The sequence below is a fragment of the Furipterus horrens genome, unplaced genomic scaffold, assembly GCF_987537825.1.
Source record: "Furipterus horrens unplaced genomic scaffold, mFurHor1.1.pri manual_scaffold_7, whole genome shotgun sequence".
Lineage (NCBI taxonomy): Eukaryota > Metazoa > Chordata > Mammalia > Chiroptera > Furipteridae > Furipterus > Furipterus horrens.
Genome location: NW_028327177.1, coordinates 141,655,471 through 141,681,893, shown reverse-complemented (window position 1 = coordinate 141,681,893; position 26,423 = coordinate 141,655,471). Strand labels below are relative to the sequence as shown.

At 62.4% G+C, this 26,423-nt stretch overlaps 1 protein-coding gene across 1 annotated transcript in view; it reads left to right on the top strand.

Annotated features, from left to right (window-relative positions):
* The first annotated feature begins 521 nt into the window (after positions 1 to 521).
* Positions 522 to 26,423, top strand: part of POC1A (POC1 centriolar protein A) — a 45,810-nt gene continuing 19,908 nt past the window's right edge. The window contains exons 1-11 of the mRNA XM_090284853.1: positions 522 to 1,198; positions 2,646 to 2,751; positions 3,216 to 3,522; positions 5,796 to 5,880; positions 6,786 to 6,957; positions 7,323 to 7,502; positions 8,598 to 8,705; positions 9,526 to 9,641; positions 14,690 to 14,823; positions 20,517 to 20,585; positions 21,754 to 21,849. Coding sequence (XP_090140979.1) covers positions 3,505 to 3,522; positions 5,796 to 5,880; positions 6,786 to 6,957; positions 7,323 to 7,502; positions 8,598 to 8,705; positions 9,526 to 9,641; positions 14,690 to 14,823; positions 20,517 to 20,585; positions 21,754 to 21,849 — 978 coding nt within the window. The 5' untranslated portion in view covers positions 522 to 1,198; positions 2,646 to 2,751; positions 3,216 to 3,504. The remainder of the gene's footprint in view (positions 1,199 to 2,645; positions 2,752 to 3,215; positions 3,523 to 5,795; positions 5,881 to 6,785; positions 6,958 to 7,322; positions 7,503 to 8,597; positions 8,706 to 9,525; positions 9,642 to 14,689; positions 14,824 to 20,516; positions 20,586 to 21,753; positions 21,850 to 26,423) is intronic.

Sequence of the window (26,423 nt, the reverse complement as noted above, 5' to 3'; positions counted from 1 at the left end):
AAAAAGGAAAGCAAGCAGGTGAGGGGAAGGCGGATGGAATTTCCGGTGGGGTGGTCAGGGAGGGCTACACTGAGAGGCTGTATGTCCTGACGGCAGCGATGGGTTGAGCTGAGAGGACACTGGGACAGTAGCCAGTGCAGGATCCGGAGACGAGTGTTTGGCACATTCTTGTTCAAAGAACAGCAGGCAGGCTAACGTGGCTGGAGCAGGGAGAGCCGGGGTGGGTGGCGGGAGGGGAGGTGGTGGGAGCAGAGGCTGGGAGGTGCGTGGTATGACTGAGGGCGAGTAAGAAGTCACGTGGGTTAAGGGGCAGCTTCGCATCAGGCTCTGACATGAAGTAATAACTCATGAAATCCTCCCTCCCCAGCTGCGGCAGGATTATTATGATTGCCTTAAACCTGGGGACACGGGGACTCGGAGAGGTGGCGTGACTCCTGCTCGATCGCCCAACCCAGAGGAGGCAGGGCCTGGTCTCACCTGTGGACCCGCCTGACCCTGGGACCAGTGTGAGCTGCCCTGCCGTGCGTAGGTGTAGTGCAGACTGACAGTGTTGATGGGGTTTTCCAGACACAGGCTGGGCTGGGATATGTGGGTGGGTGTCATCCCCGCCTTTCCACCTTTCCTCCTTCTCTCTCTGCCCCATCCTCTTGGTCCTTGGGTGGGCGGGGGGTCTGGGAGCGGTGACAGGGAAGGAGGTCCTCATAGCGGGGCCTGTCGGTGGACTTCGTACCAGGACGGAGACACCCTTGCCACAAAAGGGCTTAAAAAAGACGCTGTCTTCCGACAGCTGTCAACATGGCGGTCCCCCCAACACTGAGGTTCCTCCAACATCAAGCCCCCCAACATGGAGGTCCCAGTCAGAAATGGAGTGCTATCTGATGGCGGGTAGGGGCTGCTCAGTCGGAAAGTAGAGGCACCGATCTTGGCTGACGCAGGTTGTGCCCGTGGCGGGTCCTGGGTTGTCTGTGTGATGTTGGCAGAGCTGACTCATTGCATTTTTTTGGAGGATGAATGTGCAAGAGAGGGTGAGGCAGCCCCTGCTCCTCCTGCCTGATGAGTAAGGATGGAAGATAGTGGGACCTGAAAAGACAAGGCAGGATGAGTAAAATCTTCCAGTGCCTCTTGCTTTGAGCAAACCTGACATACAAAAATCGTTTTGCAGAAGGATTTCTCTACATTCAGTTCTGTAAATTACAAGGTACCATAGACCATCGGTGTTCCATGGCCTGAAAGTCATTCTTTGAAAAGTGTTGAACAATTTCAGGGTGTGAGTAATACTATACTTGTTTCCAGGAGAATTTCATAGCATCTAAGTTAAAGGGGCTGGACCATTTCTAACACAAAGGAGCCAATTCTATAGCAGATCACAGTGAAGAATGGATAAGATGTAGCTCTGCTTCTTGTGTCTGGCCCTAGACCTTCGAGGTCCAAAGGAGAGACCTGTTCCCCCACATTCCAGCTCCCTGCAGGCGCTGGTTTCTGAGCCTCTTGAATCAGGCTCTGGTTTGCAGGTCCAGCACTACATCGTAGGTCTCAGATGCAGTTAGAAACCTCAGGGGCTGGCCAGATCGTAATCAGTGTCGGGGCAGGGCCAAGCCAGCCTGCCCAGGAGAGATGACGGAGGTGTGAACATAAAAAAGGGCTCTGCCATAAACCCGACAAGCTATCTGGGGCTCTGTGGAAGTGCTCAAAAGTTCAGAGACTAAAAGTAACCACACAGGATGGTCTGACCATAAATTGCCAAGTGAGCAGGCCATGGCAGGTAGTCACGTCCCAGGCCTATAGCTTCCTGAGCAGGCTCAACCTTGACCTTAAGTGAACCTGTCCATTGCTCTTATGCACCCAGGGCAACATCCCTTTGAAATGTCACGTAGTTTTCTTTTCTAGACCTCTGGAGGGCATAGGCGCAGGTACCAGGGCACAGGACCACCCTCACCGTTACCTTGTTGCCTGCACACCATCTCTCGTTACTGTGAATGTTCATTAACTGTCCTGTACCCACCAGTGTGAAAGGAGCGTTTCTCCGTCTTGCGTTGTATCCAGTCCGAGAGATTTCCCCACTCTGCTTTCTCCCGCTTCTGTAACCCTACCACTAACGGGTTTCATGGAATCCTCCTCAGTTCTCCTCTGAGTCTAATGGGTAGAGGGAGCTGCAGTGCCGCCATTTTCCCAGCATTTTCTCAGTCCGTTGAGATTTTGCTGCCAGGCATGTCCTCAAACTTCTGGCTCAGATGAACTCACACAACTTTCCTACAGGCTGGACATTCTCTTGTCTACAGAAGTTCGTTGGATCTTGCGAAACATCCGGTCCGGGTCAGTCCCAGGTTGGGAAGGTGCCAATAGAGCCGTCTGGAGAGCCTGGGCCTTCCCACGGAAGAGTGGGCAGCAACGGCCTCTGGTGGCCAGGCCCCTGGATTGTCGCCTTCCCTTTTAAGCCTGAAATTCATTTACAGGGGTTTGGCGGGGCTCAGGCTGCACCCCACTCAGTGTTATTACAAAAGGGGAAACCGAGGCCCACAGAGCAGGGGGTACTTTTCCCCTAAGTCACACACGAAGGAAAACTGAGAACAGCACCTAGGTTTCTCCGCTCCGCGCACGTGGTTCCAAGCAACTAGTTTTTTTTCTATTTTTTATTTTACTTTCAGAGAGAGGGGAAAGGAAGGAAAAGAGAGGGAGGGCCCCACTGATGTGAGAAACATCCATCGGCTGCCTCTCCTAGGCGCCCCGACCCGGGACAAACCCACAGCCCAGGTATGTGCCCTGACCGGGATCGAACTCAGGACCCCTGGCTTCGCCGCGGACGAATCCCACCAACTGAGCCGGCCGCACCAAACAGGGTGACTAGTGGTTTTTTGTTTTTCTTAATCGGCACTATTTTAAGCGCGTTTGCGGGGGCGAGACATTTAAGAAGTGCCGAGGAGCGAAGAATCGGCTCTTTATAAGGTGCTGAACGAAAACCAAGCCCACAGAGCGCTTCAAAAAGACAAATATACGACCCACTTCCGGGATTCTTCTTTCCCCGGGGGTGGTTGATCCCGGAGCGCTCAATCCCTCTCCCTCAAGGCATCTTGGGAAATGTAGTTCTAGCTTCATCCAGACGGAAGGTGGCGCCCTTCTTGGAACTGCATTTCCCAGAAGGCCGTGCTCGCCGTCTCGGTAACCAAACTACGGGCGGGTGGGGCGAACCGCGCATCCAGTGCTTTTTAAATTCTCAGGGGGGATGCGTGACGGCGGACAGAGGTCTTTGGCGGCGCAGTCCGTAGGCTGCCTGGCCTGCCGAAGGTGGGAGCGAAGATCTTGGTGCCGGCCCTACAGCTCTGCTTCCGGCCGCGGAGCAAATAGCCACGGCGCTGCGTCTCCTTTAATAGCGGTGGGCGGGGCGCGGGGACGCGACCCGCGTTGCTATTGGCGGCGGTTGGGGGCGCGGAAACTGAAAGCGCCGCAACGGCTTCAGCCGCTGCCTTCTACGGTTCCTCCGGCGCTTTGGGCGCTCCCGGCCCCACCATGGCCGCGCCCTGCCCGGTAAGTGGGTACCTCCGTCTCCCAACGGGCCGGCGGACACCTGGCCGCGGGCTGCGAGGGGCGGGTGCGACTCCGGGTTCCGAGCCCGCCCTCTCGGTCCCAGTCTCCCGTGGGTGCAGGGGGCGCTGCGTCGCGCACCTCGTGGGCGCCCCAGGGATCACGCCACAGCCCTTGTTCGGAAAGGTAGTTTCGAACGTGCCCGGCCTGCTGCCTGCGCTGGGTCCGGGAGGCTGCGTGGTGACCTTTCGGCCCCTTGAGGCGTCCGGACAGTTGAGCCGAGGGCCCAAACTAGGACCCAGCACTTGGACCTGTAATCCAGGCCCCTTCCCACGAGACACTCCCCACCCCCAGTATAGAAACCATCCTTGGGGAGGACGAAGCACAGAGCCCGTGCGGCCGGGGCAGAGCGTGTTGGGGGGTTTCAGGGCTGCCCTGCTCAGGGGTGGCGCTGAATCGCCGCGGCCCACGGAGCCCAGAGGTGGCCACTGTCTTCTTATTCTTTCAAGAGCCTCAGGAGGGGCGGTTGCTGCTCTGATGGGGGCCCTCCCCCAGCTGCCACTCCCTCGGGTGGAAGGGGAGACCCAGGCAGGTGTGTTGGGGGTGGGGCTGGGCGCCCGCCATGGGGACCTCAGTTCTGGTTACAGCTCTGTAGGGTGGCAGTGGCCTTGCTGGCCCCCTGGTGCGCCCAAAATGCTTCTCGGAGGTGTCTGAATTCGGGGCTGGGGGAGATGTTTGCAGGTGGAGATCGGGGTCCTCACGCGCTGAGACGGGGGCTGCCGTTGGCTGGAGAGGGTCTGGAGCTTTCGCTCCACGTGGGCCTTCTCGGAAGCTCGGGGGCGTGGAATTGGGCGAGGCCACCAGGCGCCTCTCCGGGGCCAGCCTTGGGTTCACCAGCCAGTGGGGCTGAGCCGGTGGGATGTGGTTCCTGAGATGAGGGGCGCTGGAACGCCCCCATTTTCTCTTCTTCAGTTAATAAAAACAAACTATTGCGCCATTAGTCACATACCATAAAACTCACCATTTTAAATTGTGAACATCAGTGCTTTTTAGTAACTTCATGGCATTATGCAGCAATCCTCACTATCTAGTCCGGGAACATTTTTTTAAAAAGATTTTTTGTATGCGGGGCGGAGGGGGCGGAGGGAGGAAGCGGAGAGAAGCATCAACATGTGAGAGAAACATGGGTCGGGGCCTGGCCCGCCACCCAGGCGTGTGCCCTGACGCGTGCGCGCCACACCAGCCAGGGCGACTCCCAGAACATTCTTTTCGCCCCAGAGAAACCCGTTACGCAGTCACTCCCCTTCCTTCCTGTTTCTCGCTCTTCCCCAGCTCCTGGCAAACACCGATCTATTTCCTGTCCCTATAGATTTGCCTATTTGGGACGTTTTGTATAAATGGAATCAGACAAAACGTGGCCGTGTTTGTTGGCTTCTTGCACTAGTTATGTGTTTTCAAGGTTCATCCATGTTATAGCGTGTGTCAGAGCTTCATGGCTGAAAAATACCACATCAAACAGGCAGACCACATTTTGGTGATCGTTCGCCCATTGAGGGCATTAGGTTCGTCCTCTTTTTGGCTTAAACTGTTACTGCTGTGAACATTTGTGTACAGGTTTTTGTTTGGATGTGTTTCCAATTCTTTGAGGTATTTACTTTGAATTCCTGGGTCATTTGATAAAGAAGTCTGTTTTAATTATTTGAGGAGCTGCCAGGCTATTTTCTACAGGGGCTGATTTTTCTTCTTTTAAAAAAATTTTTTTAAAGCTTTTGTTTATTCTGACTCTCACATTCGCTGCAAAAAAAAGAAAAGAGGCACCTGGGATTTTCTTAGGGAATTAGGTTGATGTGTAGAACAATTTGGGGAGCATTGTACCTTAAAAGTGTCAGGTTTTCCAAACTATGAATATGGGATGTCTTTCCACTGAGCTAATTCTTTTTAAATTTTTTCAGTGATTTCTTTTTTTTGTAGTTTTCACTGGATACATCATGTACTTCCTTTGTTAAGTTATCCCTATTTTGCGTTTTTTGACATATCATGAATGGAATTTTTACCTGCCTTTTTTCAGCTTGTTCATTGCTGGCGTACAATCGATTACTGTGTATTGATTTTGTACCCTACAGCCTCGCTGACCTTGTTTATTAGTTCTGACGTCTTCTAGTGGGATCATGCTGTGGGCATTTCTTAGGCCCTCCTGGCTGTTCCAGGAAGGGCCCTGGCCCCGGGAAGGCCTCTTCCTCACCCAGCTGTCACACGTGTGGCCCTGTCTTCCCCAGGAGGACCCCTCGCTGGAGAGGCATTTTAAGGGCCACCGAGATGCAGTTACCTGCGTGGACTTTAACCTCAACACGAAGCAGCTGGGTAAGAGGAGGCGCCGTGTCCTCGGCGCTACGTTCTGAGCTGAGAAGGCCAAGTGTCCGCCTGGGAGGTGTGGCCTGGGGGCATGGGGCCCCGTGAGGACCCACACACTCTGCCGGGACCTGCCTCCTGCTTCCGGGCTGTGTGAGCTCCCTTCTGCATGGGGGGGGGGGGGGGCAGGGGGGGGTTCAAAGAGGTTGGGGGCCTTCCAGAGTCGACACTGCCTTTGAGGGTTTTCCCTGGACACCCAGCCAGCCCTTGGTCCTTTCCCTCGGTCCCCCCTGATTCTGCTGTCTGCAGCACTATGGGCTGCAGCCAGCTGGAGATGCCTACCAGGGAGGGGGATGGGGGCAGGGCCCGGTGCTCCCCGCCCCCGCTGTCCTTGTGCTGCACTTGTACCCTCAGTGCCCCCCAGCTTGACTGCTCAGGGTTCATACACAGCTGTCATGGCTGTGTGTCCTTGTTTCTGTGGGCAACACTCCTCCTTCATCTTACGGTCAGGGTCCCCTGCCGGAGGCTGCTGGCCTGTCGTCACTTACGATGAGCAGGAAACTAAAATCTGTTGTGTCCATTTTGGGGACCTCCTCTGGGCTTCCGAGTGGTGAAAGGCCCACTGAGTCGGGAGGACTTGCTCTGCAGGGCCCTCAGGGTGTGGGAGCCCTGGGACCCGGTGGGGGAGTTTTCCCGAGGTCCCTGGGTTGTGGCCCAGGGCTGGCCGTGAAGGGCATCTCGTGGTCTGGTTGGTTCCCCCGTGGCCCAGCTCCAAGCTCCTGGTCAGCATTTGCTGGGGGCATAGCCTGTCCCCGTGTGGAAAGGGGAGCTGCTCCTCCCGCCCCTGTCACCCCACAGTCCTGGGGGAGACTGGAGGCCTGCTAGAGCCAGGGTCATGGCGTTCCTGCTCTCCCCAGCCAGCGGCTCCATGGACTCGTGCCTCATGGTCTGGCACATGAAGCCCCAGTCACGTGCCTACCGCTTCACGGGCCACAAGGACGCCGTCACCTCTGTGAACTTCTCCCCCACCGGACACCTGCTTGCCTCGGGTTCTCGCGACAAGACTGTCCGCATCTGGGTACCCAATGTGTGAGTCACAGACTTGGAGGGGCTTATCTGAGTCCGAGGCCCTCGGTGCAGGTACTGTCCCCACCTGGCTCTGGACTGGTCACAGTGGGACATCTCCCCCACTCCTCAGGAGGTTCCATCAGAAGCTGAGGCTTCAGTGGGGGCCCTCCCATCAGGCTTGGGAGAGGACTTCAGGGTTGACCCCAGCCATCGTGGAAGGGACTTGACCGCTGCCACCCACGTGTGGGTGACGTGGGGGTGCTCCCCTTTGGGGAGGCTCTTAATGCTCAGGCCTGGATGGACTTGGGGAGAGGCTCTCAGGGACAGGAGAGCGTCACTGTGCTCATGGCCCTCGTGTCACCGAATCTGGCCACCTGTCCCCACAGCAAAGGTGAGTCCACTGTGTTTCGTGCCCACACGGCCACCGTGAGGAGCGTCCATTTCTGCAGCGATGGCCAGTCCCTTGTGACGGCCTCTGATGACAAGACCGTCAAGGTGTGGTCAACGCATCGCCAGAAATTCCTGTTCTCCTTGAGCCAGCACATCAACTGGGTCCGCTGTGCTAGGTGAGCGTCCTGCCCGACCCTTGGAGGGCTGCCGGGCGCCAGCACCATGAGCCTGGGCCAGGCGGAGCTCCTTGTGCTTGCTGGGCCCCTGCCCCGGCCCAGGGGACAGTAATAGCTCTGCCATTGTGAGCGGTTGAGAAGCTTCACTGGGCTGATGCATGGCTAGTCAGGTGTCCCCTTGCCAGCCACGGTGACCGACGTGTGCTGACGCAGCCCGGGCTGACACATCAGGGCCACTGGTGAGTGGGAGCCGCAGCGATCAGGTCCCTGTTCCCCGCTGGTCGCTCCCATTTTGTGGGCGAGCAGACCGCGGCTCAGGGCGGGCCAGCGGCAGTGGCAGTGCGGGGCCTGAGTCTCCGGCACTGAGGCTTGTCCTCTCCCCTTGGGGCTGTTCTGCCCCAGGACTGCCAGCTGGGGCCCAGGCTTCTGAGAGGGTGGTCCGGAGGCAGGGCCCCCCCTGGGTGTAGGGCAGGGCCGTGGGGAGCGGCTGACCCTAAGGGCCTCTCAAGGTCTGTGAATTGCAGACACAGACGTGCCTGCTTCCAGCTGTCTCTGTCCCTGGGACACAGGCCTCCCCTGTTGAGTCTCCGCTCCAGTGGAAGAGGTTGGGGGAGTCTGGGGACACTGGACACCATGGGAATCAGAGGTCGGGGACCGTGGCTGTTACCTGCGGCCCCCGTGCAGTTACTTGTTCTCCGCGGCGCCCGTCGCTTTGTCCTGGGAGGTCCCTGATTGCTCCGAGAGGCCTCTCCATCAGGCCCCTGAGAACCGCAGGGGCCAGGCCCAAAGGCAGGTGTCAAGCCTGCGCTGGCCTTCGGTTGCGGGGCCCCAGGACCTTCACCGTGGTGGTAGCTGTGTGTCGCTGACCCCTCTGACCTCAGTGCGAAACAGCGCCAGCACTCAGCCGAGCACCGCTGCGCGCCCCGTGTGGTGGCGGGGGCCTCCCGTGCCCGCTACAGCTCGCGGGCCGCCGGCTCAGAGCAGGGCGTGCCGATCGGGCGCCGGCAGTGGCACCGTAGGCAGGGGCTGCGAGGCAGTGGGTGGCGCCCGTGACATCTGCCGGTCTGCGGTGCGACTGTGCCCTGCCTGATCTAGGTTCTCCCCCGACGGGCGGCTCATCGTGTCCGCCAGCGATGACAAGACCGTCAAGCTGTGGGACAAGGCCAGTCGGGAGTGTGTCCACTCGTACTGCGAGCACGGCAGGTGAGTCCCCAGACCATCCCGTGCCTGATGTGGGGGCGGCAGGGGCCACAGCCATGGCTCTGCTGCTCCAGGTCCCCATCTTCCCCTGTGCGGCTGGCGGGTGCAGCCTCTTCCCCACCCCCACCGGCGAGGGTGCACGTGACCCCAAGGCATGTAGTTCTTGGAGCGTCTCTCTTCCCTTTCCTTCTGGGGCTCAGAGTTGGGGCAGGTCTGTCTGAAAGCAGCTGAACCCAGACCCCCAGGGAGCACTGGTGTGTCATCTGCGGTGGGGGCTTTATAAGTGAAAGGGTCCTCGGCCTTGGAGCGGGTGGTGGCTGCTCACACTGCCGAGTCATCCGTGAGGGGGCCTGCTCTGCGCAGGGGCTCCCTGTCCTGGGTTCCTAGATGAACCCCAGTTTCTGCCCCCTCAGTCAGTGCCCCTCCTGAGACCTGGCCAGCGTGCTGGCCTGCGTGTCCCGCATGGGGACGCTGAGGCCCCGGGGCCCTGCTGGCCCGTGGAGTCTGGGTCCCAGCGGGCAGGGCTGCCTGCCTCCAGTCGCGGGGCTGAAAGTCCCGAGCAGCGGCCGACCTTTGGTCTGAAGACCGCTTTCTCTACTTGTATTTAGACCTTGATGCTTTCTGGTGAGCCCAGCTCAGGTCACTGCAGCCACTCTGTCACCTGCTCCTCCTTGCTCTCCTCCGGCCACCTGCTGTAGAGACAGGGAGTGAGGGAGCATTCGGGGACAGTGGGACCCAAGGCAGGGCGGGGACGGTGCTGGGTGTCGGGTCTGTGCTGAGCCAGTGCCGAGCTCCTGCACACATGGCGGCCCTGTCTCTCCAGCTTTGTCACCTACGTGGACTTCCACCCCAGCGGCACGTGCATCGCTGCTGCCGGCATGGACAACACGGTGAAGCTCTGGGATGTGCGGACCCACCGGCTCCTGCAGCATTATCAGCGTGAGTGTCCGCGAGTAGCCGCGCTGGGACTGTGGTGCCGGTGTCGGGCCTGTCGCCGAGGGCTTAACTCGGCCCGATGGCAGTCCTGGTCAGGGGGAAGAGCCCAGGTCGGCAGGGAGGACCCCCAGGTCTGTTGGGTCTCCAGGCGCTGGAGTCTGTGCATGGCTGTCCTGCTTGGAGCCTTGCTCCCGGGCGCCACTCAGCCCTTGGTGCCACTTACGAGGGGCAGATTTGCGTGCACACTATGGGGCCGGATGGGAGCCCACGATGGGCCTCTGACCAGGGCTCCTCTTGAGAGGCACCTCTCAGGGGCTGCCCGCACCACTTGCCTTCCCTGTAATGGAGTCTCTGTCCTCCAGGGCCAAGGTGACAACCCTTGACCTGTGAAGGGGACAGGCCTGTCAGAAGGGGTCAGTGTTGGTGGACATTGGCTGCTGGTGGTCCCAGTGTGGAGCCGTGAGCCACATAGAGGGTCCATTTAGCTTAGGCCCGGGCTCAGGAGCCAGCCCGGGCTGGGTCCCGTATTTAATTGCTGCGCTTGGAGGGCAGGGCAGTGGGCGGTTGAGGTGGGCAGGTGGGTGGTCAAGGTGGGCAGGTGGGTGGAGTCAGGCGCAGGTCGGGGCCGACTCAGTGAGACCCGGATGGGAGAGCCAGAGGTGTTGGGTGTGCAGCTGGTCTGAGAGCAGGTGTGACTGGGCAGTGCCACGAGTCACCAGCTGTGGTCTGGGGCCGTGGGAGGACCTGGCAGCTGGGCAGGAGGCAGAGCGGGCTGGCAGGCCTGTAGGCAGGGCCGGGGCAGGGGCCGGGCAGAGCTGGTTGTTAGGAGAGCTGTGGTCGTTGACTTGGGACTGAGTTTAAAGTTTATGGGCTCACTTCCGAAATTCACACCTGAAAACAGGAAGGATGTGTCTGAACAGAGATGTGGGGCCTGGGGTGCTTGAGGACAGCACTTTCTTAGGGTAACCAGAGTGACAGGCCTCCCACGAAGGGGGAGCAGGTGGCCTTGAAAAGCACATGGTGGAGGGTGGGCCCTGCAGCCGGCTTCAGTGTCCCTGGCTGTGTGACATCAGTGGGTTGCTTGACCCCTCTGGGCTTCCTGGGACAGTGTCAGGGCTGTCTCACGGGTGGTGTGGGGAGGATGTTGAACTGAGGAGAGCGCCTGGCACCAAACGGGAGCCGGGTGCAGTGTGAGTGACGTTGACAAGGATGCTGAGCCGCAGTCTGGGCTCAGAAGGCCCGGGGTCCGGCAAGGCCAGCCTGCAGTACCCGACGCCCCCGCCAGGTGGCAGAGGGCGGCCGCAAGAGCCGGGTCTCTCCTCCCGGAGCCCGGGGGTTTGTCACTGACTTGTGTCTTTCAGAGGCTTCTGGAACAGACTGCTGTGCTGTCTGCTCTCTAGTTGGAGACCATCCGTCGCCTCCCCGCCAGCCCTAGAGGCCTCTCTTCTGCTCCAGGCCTGAACTGGAGATCGGGGAGGGGGAGCGGCGCAGGAGGCGCGGGTGTCAGAAGGAAGAGCCGGGACAGTGGAGATGGGGCCGCGCAGGGGTCAGGAGCGCAGCCGTCCCCTGTCTGTGAAGGGGATGGTGATAGTGTCTTCTTTACGGGGTTTCTGAGGATCACAAGACAGTGCCGGGGGCGTGGCTGGAGGGACCAGGCCCACTCCAATGAGTTGGGAACTGGCCCGGCGCTGGGGGGGTGCAGCAGCAGATACCCATTGGGGAGGGCCTTGAATGCCATGCTCTGGCCCGGCTTCCAAAGATACAGCCTGGCTGGCAGTGCTGGGACCGGCTGCCACTCACAGAGCAAAGGGATGAGGGCGTCAGTGCCGAGAGCAGCCCGGGAAGGAAGCTGTGAGCCAGGGGGACCGGCGCGTGGGCTGTCCCTGCCCGATGTCTGCGAGAGAGGGGAGCAGGGTCAGGCCCAGGGCGTGGGTTTTTGTGTCCAGAGGCAGAGGCTGGGGCCGTGGGGGGGAGGGGCTGGCTGGGCCCAGGGATCTAGGGCATGAAAAGGGCTGAGGCCACATCCTGGGTCCCTGCACTGGAGGGACCATGGAAGACAAAGGTCCAGCATGGGAGGGCTGAGGAGGGCAGAGCCAGGACACGAAGGAGTGCGGGGTCTCGTGCAGACGGTGGTCAGGCGGGGTGACGCAGAGCACTCGAGGGGAGTGGTGGGCACTGCAGAGAGGTCCCTGGGGTTCCGGAGGGAGCAGGCTTGACGGTGGGGCTGGGGGTCAGTGACGGTGGGGCTGGGGCCTGAGCAGACCTGAGGCTCTGCTTTCGCTGCTGTCCTTTCCTCTGTGGCAGAGGCGCTCAGCGAGCCTGCATCTTGTTTCGAAGCCACCCCTAGTGTAGATCAGAGGCACCCCGGAAACACCCACGTTCCCTCGGAGCTCCCTGCCCAAAGCCGGGTACATGGTGGGTGTTCACGGGGCAGCAAATGCATCCCATCACCCTGCGCTGCCCTCGGGCGCTCCAGGAGAGCCTGTGGGTTGCAGGGCACACAGCCACCTCGCTGCTGGAGGGACCCAGCCGGCCTGCCCCGGCCCCGCAGCCCCTGGGGAGCTCCGTGTAGAGCCTTCTTCCTGAGACGCTCTCCCCACCCCGGGGCCAGGGGCATCTGTTTGGAGGCTGATTCCCCAAGAAGGGCTCCCAGCCCTCTGGCAGCAGACACCTGAGCAGTTTCCTGTCCCTGATCTCCAGGAAGCCCAGGGAGAGTGTTTAAGGGCACGGGAACACCCAGTGTTTCCTGTGGTGATGCTGGGTGACCACCAGGCACCCCTGCATGGGCTCTGGGTGTGTGAGCTTATTGGGCTCCTCTGAGAGGATTGGGTTCACAATACTGTGGTGTGCGGCCAGCCGCCCACGGTCATGCTCCGTGGGGGGTACTTCCTGGTCCGGGGATAGGGGGGTGGTTGGAGTCACTTTGGGCTACAGCAGGCAGCTGGTGCCCTTTGTCCCAGGCAGGGTTGATTGGCTCTGGCCAGTCACTGAGGGGAGCAGCTCTGATCTCCCAGTTCAGCAGGGAGGCGGGGGGCCGTGGCGCCCCAGAGTGCCTGTCCCCGCGGGGGTGGCTTGGGCCCCATATGCTCTGAGCCCACATGAAGGCTGTTCCGACATCTGCGCAGCAGCCCCCGCCCCAGGTCCACAGTGTGCTGCGCTGTGGCTTCCAAGCGCGTGCAGGTCCGTGAGCCAGTGGTGGCCCTGGGTGGTCAGTGCGGCAGGCCTGCTCCCTGCCTCAGGGTGGGCTGGTTTGAGGCTTGCCCACGGTCCCGCAGCGGAACCTGTGACTCTGGATCTCCAGCTCAGGGCCCCCGAGTCTGGTGTCTGTCCACCATCCCACACCGGGCTCCGTGTTGATTCTTGTCGTTGGCCTGCTCAGGCCTGTGGAGGGGGCTTGGCCCTCATCTGAGGCTCCGGCCACAACCCAACGTCCCAGGTTCTCTGTCCCCTGGGCCCTGCAGACCCCCAGGCCCACATCCTGCCCCAGGGATGGTCACAGAGGGTTTTAAAGCAGCTGTGCAGCGGCTGTCCCTCCACACGTGGGTAGTGACAGTCTCACTCTGTGTTGCTGATACTTTTTTTGCTACCGCCTGTGGCTGGTGCCTCTTTGGTCCCTGCCTGGGGTCGGCTGTGGCTCTATTTCTCTGCTCTCCCTGCCCCCAGTTTTGCTCAGCACTAAGGCTGCGGCCCCTTCCCGCCCAGCCTTGAGTTAGACAGTGTCCAGACGTGAATGTGAAGCCCTGGCTGCCTCCCTGATGTGCTTGGGCTCCGTTTTCACACCCCTAGGCGCATCAGCACGCCAGCTGGGCTGGTGTCTGAGGCTCCGTGGGCCCCGGGGCCTCTGCTGAGGCCAATCCGTGCTGCACGTGTTCACTGGCCCAGCGGTGGGTCCTGCCAGTGGCCTCCCAGGGCCAGGACGGGGTAGCTTTGAATTTGCTGAGTGTGGCAGTTCCGGCTTGGAGGGCTCACAGTCATCTTAGCTCTGCTGGGTTCCGTCACCAGGCTCGGGGTGATGGGCGTGAAGGCACTGGGTCTTCCAAAGAATGTTGCTGGTCCACACGTTACTGTCCCCATGTGGCCTGCCTGGGTCCAGCTCACCCACTCAGCAACCGCTTTTGGGCTCCCATGCGGCGTCAGGCACTGAGCCAGGAGCCAAGGACCCACCACCACTCCTGCCTGGTGGAGCCTGTGGTCTTAGGGGACCCGGTCTCGAGTCCAGCAGTTGCTGTGAAGAGGGCGCTGACCAGACAGGCAAGGGGGTGGCCCGGATGGGGGTTCAGGGAGGCTTCCCTGAGGAGGTGATCTGTGGGGAACAAGGGGTGAAAGGTCCCATGGTGGGGGTGGCCGGGCCTTGGAGAGCCAGGGACACCAGGACGGGGCGTGGGGGTTGCACTGGGAAAGGGGGGGAACAGCCGTGGACGGGGAGGAGCCGCTGAGTGAGTGGAACAGCAGAGCCTGCGGTTGCAGTGGGCACTGGGGGCGGCGCAGAGGGACACCGGAGGGCGGGCTCTGCAGAGCCCTCGCAGGCTTGGCTTGGGAGGACCCCATAGCACCCTAACTCGCAGGACAGAAGCTCAGGGTGTCGGGGTGCTGGCTCGAGGCCACAGGTGCACTGGGGGGACGCCAGGACGGGATTCCGGGCCCGACCTCTCCTGAGAGCATGTCCTTCCTAGCTGTCTGCTCGCTGCCCCACACCGTCCCCTGCAGGTCGGAGGCATCGAGTGGCACTTCCAGGGTCTGGTTTCCACGTGGCTTCCCTAAAGCAGCCGTGTGGGAGACAGCGTCCCGTTGGCGCTCTCTGGTCTGCGGCTGTGATGGCGCGGGCAGGAGCCACGCTGTCCCTCTGGGGGCCACGGCTTCCACCGCCCCGTGCCTCCCGCTGCCTGCCCTCAGATGAGTCTCCTCTTGCCCTGGATCGCACTGCCGTCCTGGGCAGTCCTTGTGGGGTCCCCATGGCCCCTCCGAGCGATGCTGCCCCTGTGGCTCAGCCTCAGGCTTCAGCAGTGTGCCCGGGGCCTCCCAGCCAGCGCCTAACGGCTGTCCCTCCCCAGTGCACAGCGGGGCGGTGAACAGCCTCTCCTTCCACCCGTCGGGGAACTACCTGGTCACGGCCTCCAGCGACTCGACCCTGAAGATCGTGGACCTCATGGAGGGCCGGCTGCTCTACACGCTCCACGGACACCAGGTGAGGGTGTCGGCCTCCCTTCCCCCTCCTCCCTGCTCCTTCCTCCTCCCTTCTCCCCCCACCCCACCTCTTCCCACCTGGCTCCCCCTTCCTCACCACCTCCCCCCCACCTTCCTCCCTAGGCCGGTGGTGAGCCCGCCATGCACCCCTGACTGGGGGCGGCGGCTGGGTGCTGGGCTCCGCAGGGGCCGCTTAGGCAGACCTGGCCCCTTCCTGTGCCCCCCCTGCCTCGAGAAGACACTCTTTTGGGTGCTTCCCAGGGACATGGGAGCAGCATCACACCCCGAGTGTCTGGTCTCAGTAGTGCGGGGGCCCGAGGACTGTCTGCTCTGGCCCTGGGGGGGTTCAGAGGCAGCTGGTAGCGCCTTCCTGAGGGCAGGTGGGGCTGTTGAGCAGCCTGGAGGGGGGCAGTGGGTTAAATCAGAGCCCGGCAGCCAGACCTGGTGGGCCAAAGCCGGGGCTGCTTTGCTCAGCCCTGGGGTCGGGGTGGGGGGAGAGCCTGGGGGCTGGGCCTGTGCTGTCGTCCGGGAGCTGGCGTGCTCCGAGGACAGTCCCGACGTGAGGGTTTGTGAGATGCTGTCGGCCGGGAGGCTCAGCTCCAGGAGGTAGTCCTGTGACCCCAGCTTCAACCCCTTTGGGACATGCATCACCTCCGCCGAGCCCCAGGGACAGAGCCTGGCAGGGGTCCGGGAGGGGCCAGTGAGGCAAGGGCTGGCGCTCCGCCCGGCACTGTGTGCGGGTGCCGAGTCCCACGAGGCTCCCACCCACCGTGACGTCCGCTCCCTCCCAGTCCTCCTAGGAGGGCCCGCACCTGGGCTCCCTGGTGACTTGGGCTTTCACATTCTGTCCTGGGAGGTGACGCGTGTCTCATCCAGCCACTTCCTGAGGCCTGTGGCTGAGCAGCCCCAGGGCTCCTGGGGGGTTCCAGGCTCCCAGAGATCCTGCCACACAGATGAGGGGGGCAGATCTGAAAGCACCTTTGGTTCCAGGTGGGGAGATGGAGGCTCAGAGAGTGGGCCGGACTTGTAGGGGTCTCATGCAGCTGGGGAGCCAACAGGGACAGGAAGCGCGCCTGAGTTCCCGCCACACTCACCGTCTCACACGGGCGGGCGGCTTTCAGAGGTCCAGCCGCGACTTCCCCTTGTTTCTAGGTCACTGTGGTCTGCACAGGAGGCCGGCCGGCCGGGGCTGCTGTGTCCCAGCCTTGCTGCTACACTGCCCTGTTCTGGTGCAGCAGGAGGGGACCAAGCCCGTGACACTTTGCTTTGGACTCAGAGAATCTCTTAGTGACAGTCCCCAGGCATAGCCCCGAGCAGGCTGGGGGCAGGAGGACTATTACGGTTTCCTGCCAGTGGGGCAGCAGCCCCTCGGGCTTCCAGTCCCCATCTGTGAGAAGGGACTGCGCAGTTGTGGGGGTGTCAGAGGCCCTCGGAGAAGCCAGCCGCAGGGAGCAGGCGCTGGGGTGAGACCTCGACAGGAGGGGACGCTCTGTGCCAGGGAGTGTCATGCTGGAGGGCAGGGCTGAGTGGGGACCACAGTGAGGCAGTGCTGTCGGGCTGACACTCCCGTCTGGGTGGAGGCCGGACGCGCCGTGCAGTGGGCTCCTAAGGCCGGGCTGGACAGGGGCACTTGCTGAGATCGGGGCCACCGCACCGCCCAGTCTCCTGGGCAGGGCCTGTGTACTGGGCGCGCAGGCAGCTCGTCAGCCCCGGGGTCTGAGCAGGCCAACAGTTTGGAGGGTCTCCGGCATGCAATTGGCCACACTTTCAGCTGGCTCCCTCTGTGGGGCGGGGGTGATCGTTAGTTACACATCTGTTGCAGGCCTGAGAGATTCTGGTGCCTCTGACCTGCAGCCCTGGCTTGGGGACTCTGAGCTGCAAAGGGCTATCTGGGAACAGAGAGGGGTCCTGCCCATGCGAACTGGACCCGGGCTGCCGCTGGGGTCCAGGTGGCTCTTCAGAGGCTTCCACGGGCTGAGTGTCACCAAGTGATTTGTGTGGCAGGCCAGGAAGCTGGGCCAGCCCTGTGCTGGCACCAGTGACACGCGCTTTGGCCCCTTGACAGCCCTCCTGCTCTAGCTGCGAGGGGCTCGGCCATGACCAGGCAGTGGGTAGCGGCAGGTTCCCCAATGCAGCTCGAGCAGACACAGATGCCTTTGCGGGGTGGGGGTGGGGCAGGCTGAGGAGCCTGTCGGGGCCGGGAGGTAGGTGCCTCCCTCCCTACCCCTCTGCCTCCAGCCGCAGCCGCCCACCAGCTGGAGAGTGGACGGAGCAGGCCGGCCCCCAGCCTGGATGTGGCCCTGGCGCTCCTCTCTGCCTTCCCTCCTGGAGCACGTGCCCTCTCGGTGGCCCGCACTGGGGAGGAGCCTGCACCAGCCGCCCTGGCCCGGGTGTCTGAGGGCACTGGGCTCGCTGCGCGGCTCCACGAAGTCTCCCTATGGGATCGGCCCGGTCGGCACAGCAGGAGGAAAGGGAGCCTCGTCCCTCACCCCACGCTCCGGGTGGCAGGAGGACCGGAGAGGGGGGCTTCGCCACCAGCTACAGCTGCCGTCCGAGGCCTCGTGCCCCGAGCAAGGCCCCCGTCGCTCGGAGTGGCAGGCGTGCAGGCACTGTGCTAGAAATAGAAGTTGACTTTTCTGTATTTTCTGAAACATCTCAATCCGTGCTCAAGTCCCAGAGCTATGTGGGAGGAGGGTGGGCGGGGCGTGGGTGGGAGTGAAATCTGCTGTGTGGCTGTGCAGGCGGCGGCATGTCGCTCGGGTGACTGCGCTGCACAGGGGAGTGGCGTGTGGCTCCACGCGCCCAGCTGACCCGAGCGTGGGCAAGCCGCCTTCGCCCGCGCCCGGACCCCCAGCCCAGGGCTGCTGCCTGTGCTCGGAGGCTCGGTTGTCGTGACACCACAGGCTCAGCTGCTGGGACCTTGGCTGGGGCTGGGACAGCAGCCCTGGGCCTTGCCCGGGAGGGGGCGGGCAGCAGTGAGGCCAGCGGCCCGGGGCCTGAGGGCTGCCTCTGGGCTGCTGCAGGGGAAGGGAGGGTCAGAACCCCTGGCTCAGGTAATGGGTGCCTCTTGGAGAGGAGATCTCAGAAGCCGTGAATCCCGTTTGATCCCTGTGGGTGGTGGATGAGACGCCCCAGCACCTCATTTTGGAAACTGGATCCCCCCACCCCAGTCACTGCTGGGCTAACGGGACCTCACAGAGGGAGCTGACCCCTCACAGGGGACCGGCCGCAGAAACGTCTCGAATTGGAAACTTTGGGGATCTAGCTAAGGTGGGGATCGGAGCCAGATTTATAGCCGTGAATGAGTTTATTTAAAACCAAGCAAGACTGAGAGTAACAGTGGAAAGCTGAAGGCAGAGGCTCCGGAGGAAGGCGGGGGAGAGAAATCCACCAGATGGGGTTTGAGCAGCAGGCGCCCTCAGGGTGCTGGGCACCGGGGAGGGCTGGCAGAGGGGGCCTGGAGGGGGCCCGGAGCCGTGACGTCAGCAGTGGGGACCCCGTCCGCTCTCCAGCACAGGCTGGTTTGGTGCACGGCAGAGCCAAAGGCCAGCCGCCCTCTTCTGCTTACCTGGGCCCCTGACAGACGCGCAGACAGTGGCAGAGGCCTCGTGGAGGTGCCTCTGTGCGGGACACTGAGGTCCCTGGTGGGGGCCTTTGGGGAAGACTGCAGGCCTCACCCCCTGAGGTTCCCCTTGCAGTTCACTGTCGGAGTCTCCCGGCGAGGGGGACTGGAGGAAGTTCTGGCGCTTCTTGCCTGCAGGGCTCCGAGCACCTGCTCTCTGGCCCTGAATCTCCTGCCGAGCCGCGTTCTTCGGTGTGGCTGCTGCTGCCAATGCTTGGTCTCCAACATCTTGTCCCCAGTTTGGCATCTGGGACTGAGTGAGGACAGGAAAGGTGACTGACTTCTGGGGACCTGCCATTCCTCAGCCAGCTCTGGGCAGGTGCAGGGCCTGGCTTTTTAGGCACTCCATGTACTAGTTTCCTTCCCTTTTTTCTCTCTTTGTTTTTCTTTAAAGTGAAAATAGTTTTGTCATCTTGTGTTTATGTTAACGTAACAACGCCATGTACTGTTAAAAATTCAAACACGGAAATCACAAAGGCTTCCAGGAACCGAGTGAAAGTCACCTGACCCTGTACACACACATTCACACTCACCGCCCCTGTAAGTCCTGTTAACCTCGTTAGCCCTTGGCGACAGTCCACCTGGGAGGGTCTCTGAGTGACACCTGACCTGCCCCAGCCCACACTCGGCCCCGTGCGTGCAGCTTTGCCCTGGCGTTTTCACACTCAGGATGGACTGGGCATGGCTCCCTGCTGGGGGTGGGTCTCCCTCATCCTGCCTGCCGATGGCCGATGGCCGCTGGCCGTGCGGGATCCCCAGCTGCTGCGATTCCTAGTCCCCACCCTCCCACGCCTCCCCCGGCCCAGCGAGAGATGGCGGCTTGGGGCACAGGCTGGAGGCAGTGCCTGTCCTCTCAGCAGGGGGCACGTGCAGACCACCCCGAGACTAAGGGGGTCAGTGCAGGCGAGGGGCTCTGAGCCAGGCTGAGCGCTTGGTGTCAGCTGGCCCGTACTTCGCTTCTCTGCGGCCCCTGTCCCGTCGTGGGCACCCTGGAGAGGAGCCATGGGCGGGGTCTGGAAGTGCGGGTGGACAGCTTCCCTCCGGCCCCACGTGCCTGGGCCCTGGGGCCAGCTCTCAGCCTTGCTTGCTCCATGCCCTCGGGCCCCTCTTCCGGCCCACTGACCGGGTTCCCGAGCACCGTGGGGGAGGTGCTCCCCAGTGCTCCTGGCCGTGGTTCCACCGAGTCCACCAGCCCTGCTGCGGGAGGCGCCTCACATGGGACTCGGTGCTCTTGCTGCTCCCTGTGCTGGGGGCGGAGCCATGGTGGTCTTTGTGGCCGGGCCACACTGCCGTCATCCAGGAGAGAACCTCCTCCTGCTGCCGCTCTGGGACCCAGGCTCTGCCGCTCTGGGAGCTGGGCCAAGGAGCGAGCTTGGGGGTCAGCTGAACACCTTGTCTCCCTGAGCACCCCTCATGCATGTGGGGAAGATCCCCCCTCTTTACTGGGAGATGGTGCCCCCCTCCGGGCCCTGCACAGGCCTGGCGTCACCCTTCAGGTGGTCACGGAGCCCTCAGCACCTGTGAGGCCAGAGTAGGCACAGACCCTGCCCCTCCTCGAGCGGGGCTTTCCTGTTGCTCTTGGTGGCCCCTACCCCAGCCTCCCTCCTGCCCTGGTTCTGGCCACTGGGGTCGCCTGGGCTCCCTGACTGCACCCTGCTCTGGGGCTTGTCCTTGGGGCTCTGCCTGTCCGGTCAGCGGCCGGTGGTGTGGGAGGGGCGTGGCCCGGTCAGGGGGACCGAGTCCTGGCCCCGCCACTAGCCTCGGGTATATTGGCGTGCCTCTGCCTGCCGGCCCCTCCTTGGGAAGTGGGGGCAGTGGTGCAGGCCCAGGCAGGCCACGCCTTCCCCTGCCCACCCACTGCCCCACAGCCTGGCCTTTGCCCTGCCTGACCTGACGGGCTTGGGAGCCTGAGCACCCACGGGTTTCTCGGCACAAATTGGGGAGGACCGTGGGCCAACCGAGGCCCTCAGCCCTGTCCCGGGGCTGCGCTCACCCAGCTGCAGGTTCCTCCCTGTGTGTGTAAGGCCCTCGAGTGACCGTGGGTGTTTGTTCTGCCCCACTTATCCTGCTAGGGCCCAGCCACCACGGTTGCCTTTTCGAGAACGGGGGAACACTTCGCTTCTGGAGGCTCTGACGAACAGGTGAGCGCAGTGGCCGCGGGGTCTCCGCTGACACTGCTCCGGAGGCTGGGGCGTCTTGGGGATGTGCCGGAGCTGGGGTGGGGCGCTCGGGCCCAGGGCCCCTGCCCCCCAGAGCAGGTCTCCTTCAGGTGCCGACCCGTGGCTGCAGCCTGAAACCCTCCCCGCTCTCAGCAGCATGAGTGGAAGGCGCCGGGGCTACTGGTCTTTAATAGCCTCCCCCTCCTGATTGTAAATGCACTCTCAGGCAGTTGCTGGGGTCTTATGCGGGCCTGGCAGTGTGGGCGGAAACTGGACCTCACTCCGTCCGCATGGCAGGCCTGGGGACAGGCCCCCCATCTCTCCCTGTGGCAGAGGACACTGGGTTTCCGCAGACACCAGGGCTGGCGGCTGCCTCCCCTGCCCTCCTGTGCACTGTGTGAGGGGTTGGTGTTTTCCAGCTCCATGGCTGCAGAGAGGACACCTGCAGGTCCTGTCCTGCTTTGTCACCTGTGTGCTGAGGCTCTGGTGCCTGCTGTCCAGGCTGCTGAGTACCGTGGCCCTGGGGTCTGGCCCAGAGCCTGGCCTCTGAGAGGCCTTGAGGGTGTCGAAGATCCAACATGGTGGGTCACCGGGAATGTCCTTCCCCGCGATGCCGAGCCTCACGGCTCGGAGGTCTCCGTGCCAGTGGTCTGGGCTGCAGCCGTATGTTAACCACTTCTCCCAGTGCAGAGGGCCAGGCTGCCACCCTCAGGAGCTCTTATTTTGGTGGGAAGGCATGCTAAATGAGGAGAGGACAAGGAAGGAGCAGCCTGCGACCCCGGTGCTCCGAAAGAGCCGTGGGGTGAGGTGGGACTCAGTGGGGCCGGGGAAACCCTCTCTGAGACGGTGGGGGCGAAGCAGGCACTCGGGCCCGAGGAGGCAGCTGCCGGGCATGGCCGGGGACAGCCCAGGCGCAGGAGCAGCGCGCGCAGCAGCCTGGTGGTGGCGCATCCAGGCCCGCTCCAGGCCTGCCACTCGAGAAGCCTACTCTCTGGGGACCTGGGGCAGGTCCCAGAGTTGAATTGGGGTGTTTCAGGTGGGGACCACTGTCCTGCCACTGGCCCAGAACTTCGGGGCGGCCTCTGGCCCGTTTTCTCTCTGAAGGACTGGAGGGAGCTCTTCTCTAATTCTGTGCCCGTCGGTCCCGCAGGTGATGGTTTGGAAGAGTAACTTTGACGTTGTGGACTACGGAGACGTGAAAACGCAGAGGCCCCCAGCCGCGCTGGCCAGCTCCTCCAGGGATCTGGTAAGTGGCCTGGCTGGGCTGTCAGCCCCAGGGCTGGCGGCTGGGGTCCTCATGGACAGCACTGGGCTCAGGGACTGTGGGGTTGGAGGCTTAGGCGGGTCACAGGGGAGGGGCCCTTGTAAGACCTTGTCATCCAGCAAATGGTGCTCTGGCCCCCGAGGCGCCGCTCTGTTTCAAACCTGCACTGAACGGACAAGATGTGAGGCGGCCGTGGGAGTGGATGGTGCCGGCCGCCCGGCCCCACGCGCAGTGGCAGCGGCGTTGCCGTGAGGGCGCGGCGCTGAGGCCCCGGCCCTGCCCCCCTCACTTCTTCCTTCCAGCCACAGAAAGGAAGTCCCTCAGCCACAAACCGTTTCAGTACCTTCGTTGGTGAAAGGGCATTCAGTGTTCCTGAATTAAAACAGTTACGATGCTTTTTGACAAATGTTTTGGGGGGGAAACGGGAGAACTGTTAAGGTCTCACGGAAGAAGGTGGCGTTCAGCTTTGGCTGAACTCCCCATTAGAGCCAAGGCTGTGGAGCCGCAGGTCCCAGGCTCCCATGGCCGCAGGCGGTGCGACTCTCCCTGCTGGCCCCGGAGGCAGCGCGGCCTTTCCCACACCCGGAAACTGGCCCGAACAACAGGAAGCGGCTTGCCCAAGGCCCCCGCGAGCCAAGGCTGGCCCGGAATAGAACCAGGAAGCCTGAGGCCACCCAGCCTTCGGCTCTAGCAGAGGGACCCCTCCCCCCACATTCCCACCCTTCCCCGTCCCAGGGGAGGGTGCCACCTGAATCTGGAGAGGGCCAGTGACCACCAGCACCATGGAAAGCCCACGCCGTTTCTTGGAGTTATTAGGGACATAGCTTGGACAAGCCGCCTTGCCCCTGCAGTCCTGGCTCAGGGATGGGGGTGAGGCGCCCTTGCTTCCCACAGCTGTGGGGCCTGGTAATCTAGGAAGAGGCCTGTGGGTAGGGAAGCCAGCTGAACAGGGCTGGGTGGGCATGGCGGGCAGACGCTCAGCAGGGCTCGTGTGTTTCCACACTGCCTTCAGGGCACAGCCCGGTGGGCATCCCCACGTCGAGGGTAGCATGTGGGCTCTGAACCCTGACTCTGGTTCCAGGCAAAGCATCCCCCTTCCCAAGCCAGCCCATTCTGTAGAAATGTGTGGCTTCTCAGACTGGAATCTTCCAGAAGTAATGGTAAATAAAGGAAGACCTTAGAACTTGGTTTTCGTCACTTAGATCGGAGAGTACGCTTGCCCTGCCTGCCTGTGGGCCTGCCTCGCACCAGGATGGCACCTAGTGAGGGGTCTGGTGGCCAGCCAGGGGCTCAGCCTCTCAGATAGCCCATGAGTACCGCCGCTGTGCCCCGCGAGCTTTGCGGGCACCCTGGGCCTTGGCCCGGCCCCAGAGCCCTGTGTGTCACATCTGGGCATTTGGGGGCAGGAGGAAGCGCATCAGGCTGGGTCTTGAATTCCTAACCATGTGCTTGTCAGTGTGGCAGTTAGAAGTCATGGGGCAGAGCGGGGCAGAGCGGGGCAGGACAGCCACATGAGCCCTGGAGACCCCTGCCCGGCTCAGGGCCCGGCTCTGAGCGTGGCTCTGAGCTCGCAGGCTCGGAGTGAAGGCTGCCCTCGGGCCTCCTCTGAACAGAGCTCTGTTCACTGCCGGAGCTATTTTCAACCTCTGGTTGAAATTCACAGCTTATTTTTAGGCACATTGCATGTTGAAAAGCAAAAGCCATTTCCCAGCCCTTCAGAACGAGAATAATAGGTCCTATTTTCTCTCTATTCTTGGCCGAGTTGTGATGAGGGATTTTTGGGCCGTGGCCGGGGAGCTTTCTCTGCTTGGAGGGCTGGGGGCGGGCAGGAAGCTGCAAGGCTGGAGCGAGGGTGGAAGGTTCCAAGCAGACGGGCGCCTCCCAGGGGGGCTTGTGTGTGGGCCCACGAGCCGTCTGCGCAGCTCGTGCTGGTGTGCAGCTCTGCTCCCCACGGCACCCCGGCCCCTCACGGGCCTGTCTCTGGGGCGTAAGGACCACTGTGTCTCGGCTGACCTTGGATTTGGCACCTGCCCCTCCGTCCCAGCTGCCATGGGACTGATTCTGCCTCAACCACGGAAACATTTTAAAACCACTTTGAGCAGCAGAGATTCATTTATTCTGATTTATTCTTGCCCTTCCTCCGAACATCTCCCCGAGCCCGTTATGCAATGGGAAGGAAGGCTGTGCCGGGCGGGGGCGGAGCGCAGATTCTAGGTGATTCAGTAAAACTGGAAACCCACTTCCTGAGCTCTCTGGGCTGCCTGGCCTCCGGCGCAGACAGTGACCTTGACTTCGAGGGCCAAGCGCCTTTCTCCACCCTCCTCAAATGGGGGGATGCAGGCCCTCCTCGCTGGGCTTTCACGAGGTGGCACACGCCAGCGGGCACTTGGAATCATGCCTGGCACCTGGCGAGTGCTCACCAAGGTTCAGCTGTTTTTAAGTTGTTTCCTTTCCTTCCTCTGTCTGACTGGGAGCGAGGCGAACCCTGCCCCCCCCCCCCCCCCCCCCAGTCAGGGTGAATGTGTGTTCAAAACCTGCGGGGCCAGGGCCGGCGGGCAGGACCAAGGCCGTGCTGACCAGGGTCGTTCTCCATGTTGGCTCCGCGCTGCAGGCTGTCCTGGCGGGGGGGCCCGGGGGGGGTGCTTCCTCATGGGAGACCCAAGTCCTCTGCTCCCAGACATGAAAGCCAAGCCACAAGGTGACTCTTCTCCCCTGCCCCCAGGACCCCTAAGCCTCCAGGCGTCACTGAGGGTTTCCGACCTGAGGCTGCGTCCCCCAGAGGATGGCCGGGTTCATCCTCCTGGGCCCTCTGGCTTGGAGGGCAGGGGCCCAGCCACTCCTGCACCCTCACTTCAGGGTGTTGCCCAGGGCTGGGCCAGACTTAGGGCTTCTCGGACCCGATTACTAGCCCAGAGGGCCTTCGCCCTGGATCTCGCCCGTGCTGAGTTCTGGTCCTGGGTGGCATCTGCTGGAGACCTGGCTTCTCACCGGGCTCTGAGCCTGAGGAGTCCTGGGGGTGAGGCGGGGGAAGGGGCCCGTTTCCACCTGCCCCATGGAGTTGGGTTCTCGCTTGGGAGTGTGAGGACGCGGGTCTCTCACTGACAACGCAAGTTTCTGGCTGGCATTTGCTTTCCATAACGAGAAGAGTGTGGATTTGAGGGGGTGCTGGGCAGATATGGGGCGTTGTGGGTGCGCAGAGCTGGAGTGAACCTCAGATTTACGTGGCTTAGAGAGGAGCCGCTCCTGTCTCCCTTGCCCCAGTTCTGGCTCCGAAGTTCCATGCTGCTCACGGGGGCTCTTGGCAGCAGGTGAGTCCAGGGCTGCCCGGGCCCTTGGGCATCTGGAGAAAGGGCTGGTTTCATGGGGCCAAGATGTGCTTCCTAAGGTGCTGGGGGCTCCGGCTATGCTCTCGCCTCGGGCTGGACACCCGGCCTTGACCACAGCCTCCTTCATCGCTATGAAGGCGGGCCTGGTGACAGGTATGGGGACGCATCTGCCCCTGGCTTGGCCACTGTGGGACCTGGTGGGGCTGGACTTCGTGAGCTGAGTTGGGGACATGGGGACTTCATTCCCACGTTTCCTGACACTTAGCTGATGGCACATGTGTGTGGCCCCACGGGATAGCCGGTTTCTGCCCCTCAGCTATGCAGAGGTGGGACCTAAACCCAGGGTCCCCTGCTGGTGACGGCCCGGGACGGAGGAGCCAGCAGAGCTGAGAGACCCTTGACTGGGAAAGAACAAGAGGGGTTCTCTGGCTTCCCGGTGGGAAAAGGAGCCCAGCGCCCTCAGCCCCTGGGACAGACGCCCGGTCCCTTTGTGGCGCAGACGCCGGGGACGCAGATACGGCCCCTCTCACACGTGTGCCTATGGAGGCCGCACTGCCTCGGGGCCCGTCGCCCTCGGGGGAGCTGGGGTCCCTGTGCCCATCCCTGTTACCCCCCCACCAAGACCTGGGGCTCCCTCTTCTCCGGGGCACCTACAGGTCGCCTGTGATGGCCTGCCGTAGGGGGCCTGGCTGCAGACATTGCCTGTGCTGGGCAGCAGTCTTCCCAGGATGGGCGTCCCGGGAGGGATTCTCTGGCAGCCCTTCTAGGGAGGTGGAGGACGCTGGGACATTTTGGCCCTGGGAGCCACTCTGCGAATGTGGTGGCAGTGGCATCGGCCTGCCCTGCACGGGGGCCGTGTGGGCCCGTGGGGCCCAGGAACCCCAGCAGCTCATCTGGAGCCTCAGGACCCGGGTGCCTCCCCACCAGCCCACAGTGCAGCCTTGGGGCACCTTTCATTGCAGGGCTTGCTCTGCGGGAGGCCGTGCTGCGCCGGGGCCCGCTCTGGGCGGCAGAGGCCCTCAGTCACGCTGGGCCGCACGGCAGTCACGGCGGTGCCCTGGGTCTCCCAGCTGCGGGGGAGACAGAGGGGACGAGAGTTAAAGAGGAGTCAGTGTTCATCACCAAACTACAACCTTCGAAACCTTTCTTTTGCTTGAAACAGCACGTCCTTGGACAGTGGCTGGTGGGTCGTGTGGCTGTGCCGGGTTAGGGGCCCTGAGGACCCCAACA